The 12,883-nt window shown below is 41.2% G+C and overlaps 1 protein-coding gene across 1 annotated transcript in view; it reads left to right on the top strand.

The window, feature by feature from the left end:
• Ush2a (usherin) overlaps positions 1-12,883 on the top strand; it is an 828,188-nt gene that overhangs the window by 673,111 nt on the left and 142,194 nt on the right. The window contains 2 exon segments of the mRNA XM_008834819.2: positions 3,010-3,193; positions 4,050-4,207. Coding sequence (XP_008833041.1) covers positions 3,010-3,193; positions 4,050-4,207 — 342 coding nt within the window.

Here is a 12,883-nt window from a genome sequence, read left to right as displayed (position 1 = left end):
TGTCTGTCTGTCTGTCTGTCTGTCTGTCTGTCAGCCAGGATTGATACTGGGGTATCTTCCCAATTTTTTTGTACCTTATACATTGAGGAATGGTCTCTCACTTGAACCCAGATCTTGCAGATTTGGCTAATGAAGCTAACTAGCTTTCTTCAGGAACTCAACTCTGCCTTGAGATAGGATTTCAGGTGGATTGCTACATCAGCATTTGTGTGGGTGCTGAGGATCCAAACTCTGGTCCCCTTGTTTGTGTGGCAAGTGCCTTACACACTGAGCCATCTCCCCCCCATCATCCTTGGTAATTTTTCATGTATCTCAAAGACAGAAAGATGAACTAGAAGAAGCAGATTAAACCTTTAACTTTAACTTTGGAGTCAACAAATCCATGTACTGTTTAAATCAGAATTCTAAATGATTGGTTGAATTGTCTAGAAGCTGTTGGCAGAATGGAGGGAGAAAGACATGGATGGCTTTCTTCTAGGGAAGAAGTTGCTCTTTAGAATGTCAGTTGTTTGAGGCCTTTTTTGACATCTATCTAGTTTCCTTTCTTCAGGGTGCTGCTAAATAAACTGTATTTAAATATCCTGAACACTTTTCTTTGAAAAATGTCAAAATCTTACCCTTCATGGAGTAACTTGCAAAGGAGACCGAATCAACCCAAAGCTGTTGATTACAGGGAACTTAATACAACGTAATGAGCTTTGATGAAGCTCCCTGGAACTGCGATGTCTGTTCAAAGCTTGACTAATCAACAGCCCATGTGGGCTGGTCTTTCTTACTGTCAGAATCTCCACTGATAGAACTCTACAGCTGCAAGAGCACCTGAACATTGACCTAGAATGATGGTTGTTGTATATTTTATCCTTTATAGCAATGAGTCCAGTTTTTGAAATAATGAGCCACACTATGGTCCTGTTTGCACTAAGGGCCTAGGCTGTCTAGTATAACATCTTCAGGGGATTGTTCCCAGTGGATGTATTTGTTAGACAGTGTGCTGTCCATAGACACATGCTGACAAATAAGATCCCTGCATTGGTGGAAATAATTTTGCTTTAAATCAGGCAGAGGAGTGGATGGACTCTTTAGTTGTAACAGCATCAGAACAGCAACATGTCAAAGAAAGAAGATGGTTGTGATGTTGAGTGTGATGTGGGAACTAGAAAGGGGTGTGCGAGAGAAACTTAAGCTGGGATTCCTCTGGAAATGGCTGGAGTAAGAGAGTACAGGTCAAGAAGCCTGCGTGGATAAAGAGAAATTTACACACATGACTGAAGAAATAAAACTCAGAAATCATGAAGCAAGAAGCAAATGTGGTAATGAATTGCACATCCCAGAAGCAATCAAGAACTTGACACGGTCTGAGGATAGAAGTTTGGTGTGGATGAATGTCCATAAATGAGGGAGGGGCTAGGGTTAGGGTGAGTGACAGAGACCAAAGCCGGAAACATGAGGACCTATGTATTTCTTCTCTTAAAAAATGTTTTATTATTTTTATGTACATGAATATATTGTCTGCATTCGTGTGAGTGCACCCGTGTCCTGCAATGTCATGAAGGTCAGAAGAGGGCGTCAGATTTCCTTGGAACTGACCGTTTAGCCACCATGGTGGTTCTGGGAATCCAACCTGGGTCCTCTACGAGAGAAGTGAGCACTCTTAACCACTGAGCCATCTCTCCAGCCCTATATTTCTTAATATATATGAATTATACACAGTGTCATAAGGGTTTCAAAATATAGAAACAATCAAGAGTTAAACCAGCACCACCACCAGGTGTGCTGCCACACGCCTCTAGTCCGAGTTCTTGGGAAGTCCAGATGGGACCATAAGGAATTCAGGGTTGTCTCAAGAAAACAAAAGATTAAACACAGAGACCAGCTTAAAAGAGTCAGACATGGCTGTAGATGCGGCTCGGTGGTAGTGCTCCTGCCCAGCACACAGACTCTAGGTTCAATCCCCAGCACTGCAAGAGACTGAGGTGAATCAAAGAATGCTGTGTTCAGGACCAGAGAGATGGCAGTGGAGGCACAGGGAGCAGAGTAGAATCTGGGGGACTGAATGATAGAGGGGTCAGGGGTAAAAGCCTTAGGGTAATTATGTTTGTGTATTTTGCCCAAGAAAATGAACCAATGGACAAACTGGAGATAAATTACTGTAGATGGGAAAACCAAGAGTTCCAATTTGAGGGCTTTGAGTTTTTGACATGTAAGTAGTTACACAAGTGAGAATGCCAAGTTAACTGTTGGATTCAGAAACCCGAAGCCCAGGAGAGAGAGTTAGTATCAAATATGCATTAGGGAACTTTCAGCACATGTGAGGGAGCAGAGACCAGGAAGCGAGTTTCGGGGAGGAGGAGGAGGAGGGGGAGAGGGAGGAGGAGGAGGAAGAGGAAGAGGAAGAGAAGGAGGAAGAGGTGAAGTGGAAGAGGAGGAGGGTCAGAAGGAGGAAGAGGAGGAAGAGGAGGAGGAGGAGGGAAGAGGAGACAAAGCAGAGGTAAGAGAAGCCAGTGTCTTGGGCTTTGAGGCACTCCACCATTTTCAGTTACAGTAAAGACGAGAGACCAGGAAATGAGATCAGAAGTTGCCAGGAAAAAGGATTCAAAACGAGCCTGTCACAAGGTATGAGAGAAGAAAGGAAATTCTTTTGAAGTGTATGATTCAGATAAATACCCAATTGTATTTCCTTCCATAAAACCCAAGTGAATAGTATCAGAGTTTAAAATACCTAGATTTTCTTCAGACCTTCATAAAATTACACTCAGAGCAGTGATCAAGATTCAGGAACTTTCAACCACTAGTGATCGGACATTTAAAAATAAAATAAGACAATAGGAAATTATATTTATGCCTAGTTATGTATTTCATCTGCAAAGTAAAGAAAATATACTCTTGTATTTCCACAGTGAGATTGTTTTAATAAACAGGTAGGAGTCTGCTGGTTTGGGGAAGGGGTGCCTTTTCACAGGGTGTATATTTTATTACTACAACAAAACCGCATTGTGTCATTTTTGCCAGGAGTTTGGGTGACACCTCGACACATTATCATCAATTCTACCACCGTGGAATTATATTGGAATCCTCCAGCAAAGCCCAACGGCCTCATTTCTCAATATCAGCTCAGTCATAATGGAAGTTTGCTTTTCGTGGGTGGCAGTGATATACAGAATTTCACCAATAAAAACCTGGAGCCCAGCAGCAGGTAACTGGGTGAAACTTTGCCAACCGCGCCGTAAACTTTCTAAGTTGTTCAAGGTTGAGAAAGAATACATCCCACTGAAATATTGTTCAATTATGAATTAATCTCCTTATTCGTTAGCTGCTCTGTAACAGATGAAAGTACTAAATCATTGTTAGTTTTCAGACTACATGAAATCCCTTTAAAATATAAATAATTCATCCCCTATTTGACATGAGAAATTTAAACATGTAAAATAAAGTTTCCAACTTTAAAATTATCAAGTGATGCATAAAATGCATATATTAGCAATAAGAGCAGGTGGAAAGACTTGATTTCCTATCATTGATCATTTCTTCTTAAGTTCCCTCTACTTGCTACTCTGCGTCTACAAGAACAGTTTTGTAGGGAGCTCCACATATCTGCATTTCATTTCTCTTCATTTCTAAGCAGACAGAAAACATATCTTACATCAACAGATGTTTTAGTGCAGAGGGTAAAGAATAATTTAGTTCTATTGCAGAAAATAACAGATCAATTTAAAAATCTCTTCCTCTAAATGAATCTCCCTGAAATTCAACCCATTTAAATATAAAGAAGACTACAATGAATTTTCACAATGCACCAGCACACTCCAGGACATTCCTCAAACCTTCCAGAAAAGCTATGGATGGCTATAGAAATAGAAACGGAGGTGAGATGTTTTAGCAAGAACTCCACCTGTACTAGAAAAATGACCAAGTTCATGGTAAAGTTTCTGGACAGAGCACAAAAAGTGTACAAATGGTCACAAACTTAGGACAAGGGGATGAGTCAGAAAGCCAGCGATCGCTGTCCGAGTCGCTCGGAGACGGATGTATCATGACTTTTTCTCCTTTAGGTGCATTTACAAGTTAGATGTTCAAACTGGGGGAGGCAGTGGCACGAGTGACGGTCACATTGTCCAGATGCCCATGTGGACCCCAGAAGATGTCCGTCCCTCTTGTAACCTCACAGTGCTGGGGCCTGATTCCATATTCATAGCTTGGCCACCACCAGGTAAAGAAAATTCTCTCTCTCTCTCTCTCTCTCTCTCTCTCTCTCTCTCTCTCTCTCGTGTGTATGTGTGTTTGTGATCATAGCCTCCTTGTAGATAAAATAATAATGAATGGAGCAATCCAAACACACTTGTAAGTGTATAAGTGTATGACTATGCTACACATATGTGCATATCTACATATAGAAATATGTCTCAATACATACATATGCCTTTCTATCAAAATAGTGTGCTTTTGAAGTACAGGTCTAAAACCCTCTCTTTTGCTCACACATACATGAGGCAAGTCACAGGTTACAATCACCTTGAGCATTCATTACTACAGGACCCTGGGATTGACTCACTGGCCCAGGGTGGTTCTTTTCTACATGGCACCAGCGAATAGAGGATTTGGAGACAGTGGTCTGCTCTCAACATGAGCCCAGTGAGATGAGCAGCGATGGCAACTGTCACCTTTGCTCTGAAATCCTCCACTGAGCCAATAGTCATCACTAAATTGCCTTGGAGAGTCAACACCCGATTACATTCTGATATAAATATCGTCCTTGGGTAGAATTCTCACCAAATGGACACTGTGAAGATTAGAAGGAATGGCTGGAAAGACAGATGGTAAAGCATGAGCCATGGACCATGAGGGCCAGATTCTCATCCCCAGAACCCATGTGCAAAAGCTGTATGAGGTACTCCCAGAGCTGGAGAGGCAGAGATGGCCGATCTCTGGAGCTCAGGGACAGCCAGTCTGGATGAATCTTCAAACTCCAGATTCAGAGAGAGACCCCGCTTCAAAAAGTAAGGTGGGGAGTGATAGCGGAAGACACCTAACATTGACTCTGCCCTCCACGTCTGTGCACATAGGTGTGTGCACCTGTGCGCTGCATATACCCAAGCATGCACCGGGGTGCGGGGAGAGGTTAGAGTGAAATCCTCTCCATCTTTTAACATGCAGTACATATGGAGGCCCTCATGGCTAAATAAAATTTAAAAGTGATTAAGGGCTTAAATTCACTTTTAAAATATTTGCTTTTACTGGGGCTGGAGAGATGGCTGAGTGGTTAAGGACACTGGTTGTTCTTGCAGAAGACCCAGGTTCAAATCCCAGCACCCACATGGCAGCTAACAACTGTTTGTAACCATATATACATATATATATGTGTATATATATATTTGATTTTACTATAGTTCAGTTCTGGGGTAAAACTTAAAGCCCTTTGCATACTATACAAGACACTGCCATCTGCCACTGAGCCACAACCCTGACCCTAAACCTTTTGAGATGCTGGGAATAGAACCCCAGCCTTGCAGTGCTGTATGTACACCACAGACCCATGTACACCACAGACCCATGTACACCGCAGACCCATGTACACCTCAGACCCATGTACACTGCAGACCCATGTACACCACAGACCCATGTACACTGCAGACCCATGTACACCTCAGACCCATGTACACTGCAGACCCATGTAAACCACAGACCCATGTACACCTCAGACCCATGTACACCACAGACCCATGTACACCGCAGACCCATGTACACCACAGACCCATGTACACTGCAGACCCATGTACACCACAGACCCATGTACACTGCAGACCCATGTACACCACAGACCCATGTACACTGCAGACCCATGTACACCGCAGACCCATGTACACCGCAGACCCATGTACACCGCAGACCTATGCCCCAGTCCCTGCTTTATTTTCAGTATCTACTCTTAAAATTAAATTGAAACAAATTCCTTCAGTGTAAGGTTAGCATGGCACTGAAAATAGTTATGTTGGCCGTAAGTGGACTTGTTGGTTCAAATAATCAGCAAAGACATATTATTCATTGAAATAAGTAATTATCATGAACTGAATCCACAATCATGAACCCACAGTAGCTGTGGTTGCCTACACAACACTGAGCTTGTCAACAGTCTTGGATGAAGGAGAGGCTCATGGGGACCACAGCCCTCCCTGGGGAACTATTGGCTGTGGATAGATGCTGGCGGAGGGGAAGTTACTATCTTGAGCTGTGCACTCAATGGTGAGCCCACCAGGCTCCAATGGATAGTTCCACATCCATGGTCACACAGACAGCCAAGGTTAAGTTTAGTTGGTCACAAAACAAAAAGACATAAATGCTAAAAGAGAACTTGTAGAGAGATAGCAGGTTAAAAGGGTAAAGAATGTCAGAAGAGGTGAGGGATGGGTGGAGCCAGAAATCTTTATGTACATGTAGGAAACTGTCAAAGAATAAATTTAATTAAGTATATATGTATAAATGTAACACCTTCACACTGGTTTGTAGAATAGCTTATTATTAATAGGAATTCTAACTAGAATTCAATTAAAAAAACCTTTGTATAATTTTTAAAAAGGTAGTATACTCAGATATATAAAGGTGGCCTGCTATTCAAAACTTATTTCCATAAACCAACACCTTTCTGTTGTCAGAATCTCTATTTTTTTGTTCAAATTCACAGAAATGTACAAAGAGCTTTATGAGCAAAAAAAATTTCAGTAACCCTAAGATATGAAGCACAAATAATTCCATGAATACATGTTTGCTTGAAAATAAACATATAGCATGTTAAATCAAACAAAACACAGCAGCAGTCTGTCATGGTCATTAGTCTTCAGGTTTGGGAAACAGGTGCTCCTGAACTTTGTCCTTAATTTCAGTAGAGGACAAGATGAATCTACTAGGGAAACACACAAACATGTTCAACTTTAGAGAAATAATACCAGTTTTCTTGGAATGACACTGTCTTTTTGCATTGCAGTTCTTTACCGTACTTCTTTCTGGCATTTAATAGTTTATCATGGGGCTGAAGAGATGGCTCAGTGGTTAAGAACACTGGCTGAGTCCTGGAGATAGAACTCAGGTCATCAAACTTGGTGGCAAGAGCCTTCACCCACTGAGCCCTCTCATGGGTCCTTTTCCTGGCATTTTTATAGTGTTGTGTTTTAGTGTCATAAGGTAAACTAGAGATCAGATTCAGGCCTAGGTCTTCTTTGAAAGAATCTTAAGAGAAAGTCCAGGGAGAGAGGCAAAGCACAGGCGCCTTCATCTCTTACTTTAACAATGTTTCATGCAAACTTAGCCCTGCTCATCTAAAGACTTTATACCTGTGGTGAATTTGAAAGTATCTTTCAGACAACCAAAGACAGACAAGAAAATGTACAGAATCCCTGTATTTAAAATGTTGCTGGGTAGCTGATCTTTTTTAAAAAAATTATTTATTATTATTTTATGTGCATGAGTGTATGTAATTACATCCACATCATGCAATGCCCATGGAGGTCAGAAGGGGGTGTAGGATCCCCTGGAACTGGAGTTATGGATGGTTGTTAATCGCCATGTGGGTGCTGGCAACTGAATCCAGATCCTCTGCAAGCGCAGTCAGTGCTCTTAACCACTGAGCCATCTCTCCAGTCCCTAGTTAGCTAATCTTAGTCAGTCAGTTTATCTGGCTTCATTCCTCTGTGGTCAGAATACAAAATGTTATCTCAGTTTTCCTGTATGTGTTGACACTCGCATTATGTCCTATTATGTGATCAATTTTGAGGAGAGTTCCACAGACTACTGAGAAGAATGTGTATTCTTTATTGTTTTGCTGGAGTGTTAGATGTCTGTTCAGTCCATTTGGTTTATGATGTTATTTAATGCCAATGTTTCTCTAGTTAGGTTTTGTCCAGATGACTCTCTCCCAGTATCACTGTGTTGGGGTTAATCTGTGGCTTTACATCTGGTGGTAGTATTTGATGAAATTGGATGCAGTTGTATTGTATATGTTTAGAATTATAGTGTTTTCGGGGTGGCTTGTTCCTCCGGTGAGTATCAAGTGATTTCTCTTATCTCTCTCGACTATTTTTGGTTTGGAATCTATTTTGTGAGATGTCGGAGTGTCCTCACCTGCTTGTTTCTTGGCTCCATTTGCTTGAAATACCTTTACCCATCCTTTAATGGTGAGGTGGGTTTCTTGGAGGCAGCAAAAAGATGGATCCTGTTTTTTTAATCCAATCTGCCAGTCTGTGTCCTTTTGAGAAAAACTGAGACCATTAATAGTAAGAGTTATTATTGAAAGATTTGTACTGATTCCCATAATGTGTGAACTCTGTGGTATTTTCTTAGCTCTCTTTCAATTAATTGTCCTGGTGTTACTACTTACATGTAGAACTTATGTAAAGATTCAATGAAATCAGTTTTAGAACTAGCAAATTACCTAGCTCTGTACGATAGTCTATAGCCAATAATAATTTTTTTTACTCTTTCTTCTTAATTTTTTTTAACTTTTACAAAAACTTTATCAAAAATTTCATACATGCATATAAGGTATTTTGATCAAATCCATGCCCACTCCCTCCCCTCTAACATTCCCCCCTCTGAAGAGGTAAGCCTAAAATCTTTTAAGGATTAGATATAAGCTCCCAAATACTTTAGTTTCAACAAGAAATAATTTTAATAACTAATTGTTTTTAATGAATTTTCTGGGATGAGGAAATAGCTCATCAGCTAAAGGAAGCCTGATGACACAGATTCTATCCCTGGAACCCATGTAAAAAGCCTGAACTGAAATTCCAGCACTCTTACAGGAAGATGGGAGGCAGAGACAGAATTGGACAGAATGCCATAGGCCAGCGACCCTGGAGGGCACAGCACACCAGCAAAAAAAAAAGACCCTGCCTCAACAAGATGGAGTGTGAGAGCTGACTCTCTAAAGTTGTCCTCTGACTTCCACAGGTTCTCTCTCTCTCTCTCTCTCTCTCTCTCTCTCTCTCTCTCTCTCTCTCACACACACACACACACACACACATTTTAAAAATGTATTTTCTGCAACATTTGCTGAAACCTAAGACACCCATTTTCAAAATGCTAAAAGCACTTTATACTGTGTTTGTAAGTCTTCAGGACTTATTTCAAATTTTCCACCATTGCATCATTTTTTTCTCTGAATCCAACATCACATTTTTAATGTCGAATGTCTATTTTAAATAAGAAAAACACGCTGAGTGTGGTAGAGTGTGCCTTTAATACCAGCCCTCAGGAGGCAGAGGCAGGCGAATCTCTGCAAAGTTGAGGGCACCCTGGTTCCTATCATGGCTTCCAGGTGGTCCAGCTGGGGCTACAGGGAGACCCTGTCTCAACAAGGCCAAAAAAACAAAACAAAACAAAACAAACAGAAAACAAAAAAAAAAGAAAGATGGAAAGTAAGAAAGAAGGAAAGAAAGAAAGAAAGAAAGAAAGAAAGAAAGAAGGAAGGAAAGAAATCATTGTGAAGTAAAAGAACCATTGCTTGTATAATGTAACATTAACACTTGCCTGTCTGAGGCTGGATAGAAAATTTTCATTCCACTCCTGTCATTTGGAAAATGAAAAATTACATACTAACTCTCACCATTCAACCAATGTTAACAAATCTATAATATCCAGACCTGTCAATCTTTTAGTTTCAGATACATAAAATCCATTATAGAAACCCTGTAATATATGGAAAGATTAAAGTCTTAACCATTTTTTCTGGTTCCTAGAAGGATTTCCAACTCAGTAAACAGGTGATTGTGATTTGTCCATAATCCACATATTGGAGAGGCTTCATGCCATTTTGATTTGGATGACAAAAATATTTTTCATGTTCCTGAGTAGTCACAAATACATGCATTTTAAGCAAAAAGAAAGAAAACTTGTTACAAAGAAAGGCTGCTCCTGTGCTCCCATAAGGAACTTTATAGATAGTCCCCTAGTCCCCAGATTTCAGAATGATTACATCATAGAAGAGCTGAGTAATGAGTCAAATGGGCAAGATCTGTCCTTCCCAACCCTGAGTGAATTTTCAGATCCCATAAAGAGCTTATTCCAAAACAAATCATCAGAAGCTGGAGAGATGGCTCAGCAGTTATGAACACTGGCTGCTCTTGGGAGAAGACTTAGGTTCACTTCCCAGCCCAGTTTCAGGAAATCCGATGCCCCCTTCTGACCTCCAGGGCCTTGCATGCACAGGTGCACTTACATCCATGCCAGTACAGTACTCATACATGTAAAATAAAATTAAAATTTTTAAAGTTAAAAATAAATTCTCAGGCTAGGGGTGTGGCTCAGTTGGTAACATGCTTGCCTATATGCAGAAAGACCTGGGTTGCATGGCTAGCATTAGATAAACCAGGCGTGGTGGCACACATGTGTAATCCCCACTCTGTGGAGATGGAGGCAGTGGAACCAGAAGGTCATCCTCAGCTACACAGGAAGTTGGAAGTCAGCCTGGGCGACATGAGACTCTATCTCAAAAGAAAACAGAAAATCAAAAGCAAATTCTGTACTTTCATCTTATTGAATGACACTCTCCTGGGGAACCATCAAGAAATCTAGAATTTTTTTCATGTTCTCCCACGACTCTGACAAGTCACCAAATTTAGCAGCCACAGATCACAATACCAACCAAAAGTGATCAGTTACAAATCCCTGAAGGCAGAAATCATTTGATTTCTCTTGAACGTACAAAATCAAAATAGTGATCGGATTAATTGATTTCTTTGCACATGCATTTTGCTGGGGATCAATATGGATGGAGTAAGCTTAGGCAGGTAAGTTGCTGGGAGAAAACAGTCTATGTGGTCGCTTGGCAACCAAAGTATTACCTAGGTAATTAACTGGATTTCGGTTTTCAAATTATGCTTCCAATATTATCAATAAACTCAATCTTAGATCATGTCTACAAATCCCACTGGTAAAAGGAATGAGGTGTAGGAAGTATGTGAAGGCACCCAGGGAAGGGTAGCTGTGACACTCAGAGCTAATCATGCTCACACACCTGCTCAGTTCCTACTATGTGTCAAACACTTTGATAGGGCACTTCACAAGTTTACTTCAGTTAACTCTTGTGCAAACACTAGGAGAGAGGTGATGGTATTTCCCATATTAAGAATTTAACTGTGTGATATGCTCAGGGTCACATGGCACAGCCAGATCCTCTGGAACTTGAGCTTTGGACAGTTGTTAGCTGCCACATGGGTGCTTAGAACTTAACCATGGTCCTCTGCAATAGCAGCCAGTGTTCTTAACCACTGAGCCATCTCTCCAGCCCCTTGACTACTTTTAAGAGTATTTGTCTTTGGTTTAACTCTTAAATCCTCCAGATCTTTGGCACATGCCCTCTGCTTTTTGAAACAATAGCCAAGAGGGTCAGGATACAGAGCTAGTTGTTGGTGAAAACCAAATGGTTCTGGGAGGATGCTTTTCTGGACATGTCAGGAGCAGGAGACTGGAAAATAGTGAGTCCTCCAGGGGCAAAAACCCACCAAAAGCTGCATTGTGTGGGGAAGCTAGTAGCCAGAAAAACTTCACTTATCCAGCCCAGATTGTGGAAGAATAAACATGACTCAGCAAAACCAGATACAAGTAGAGAAAGACTAAGTGGGACAGGAAGGGCTTGGTGCTCACCTACCTATGAAGATCTTATTCAAAGACTGGTTTAAAGCCCCATTAAATATTCTCCTCCTTCCCAGGAAAACCCAGGTCCACTTACCCATCTTTACCTGATAAATGTCAGTACTAACATTTCCAAAACATTCCAACCTCTACAAACTTAAGATGTTTGATGTTTCTGTGATACTTGTACCTCTCAGCTGGTTGATAGACAACAACATAACTATCAAGATGTTTGCTGAATTAATGGAGGAACATTGTGGTGAATAGACTACAGTTTACCATGCAGAAAATATAAACTTTGGATTCTCTCCTGCTTTAAATTACTCACACACTTGATTTTCTATTAAAGTCCACCCTGCCCATCACATTAGCACAGCGCTACACACACACACACACACACACACACACACACGACACATACATACATTTTCTAAGACTATATGCTGTTGTCTGGTTGTTGTCTGAGGGGGCACACATGTCTTTCATCTTTCAGGAAAGAAAGTGTTGGCATCTATGTAGAAGGAGCCCAAGCCCACTGCTTAGCTTTCCTGTAGCTTTGGGCAAGCCGTGCCGTTTCCAGTTCCTGATTATCCTCTATGAAAGGAAGGGGCTGGAGAGATGCTCAGGTGCAAGAGCACATGCTGCTCTTGCAGAGGATTGGAGCTCAGTTCCCAGCACCCAGAGGAGGTGACTCACAACTGCCTATAACTTGAGTCCCAGGGGATTCGATACCCTCTTCTGGCCCCTATGGGTACCTACACTCAAGTATACATACTCACACATACATTCACATAATTAAAAATAAAATCTTTACAAAAAAAGGGGGGATAGTGATTGTAACAGCAATGTTTACCCTTCATTGGGATAGGAAATCCCAATGACACAGCAACAGAAGCCTCCCAGACATCTCCTAGGTGTCTGTAGATGCTGTCAGGTTGACCGTGTTAACCATCACAGCTGTGACTGTCTCAAGTTTTACTTCTTTTTAAAATATTTTATTATTTTTATTATTTTATGTGTATGAGTATATTGCCTGCATGTATGTGAGTGCACCCATGTCATGCAATGCCGCAGAGGTCAGACGAGGGCTTCGGATTCCCCTGGAACCATTGGATCCCCTGGAACTGGAGTTATGGGCAACTGTTAGCCACCATGTGGGTACTGGAAATCAAACCTGGGTCCTCTGTAAAAGCAGCCAGTGCTCTTAACTGCTGAGCTATCTCTCCAGCCCTACATAGCCTTTTCAATTTAAAAAAGAAAAAGG

This window comes from Nannospalax galili, unplaced genomic scaffold (assembly GCF_000622305.1).
Source record: "Nannospalax galili isolate Female #2095 unplaced genomic scaffold, S.galili_v1.0 scaffold657, whole genome shotgun sequence".
Classification (NCBI taxonomy): domain Eukaryota; kingdom Metazoa; phylum Chordata; class Mammalia; order Rodentia; family Spalacidae; genus Nannospalax; species Nannospalax galili.
The sequence above is the reverse complement of the archived record's forward strand: the minus strand, read 5'-3'. Positions and strand labels throughout refer to the sequence as shown.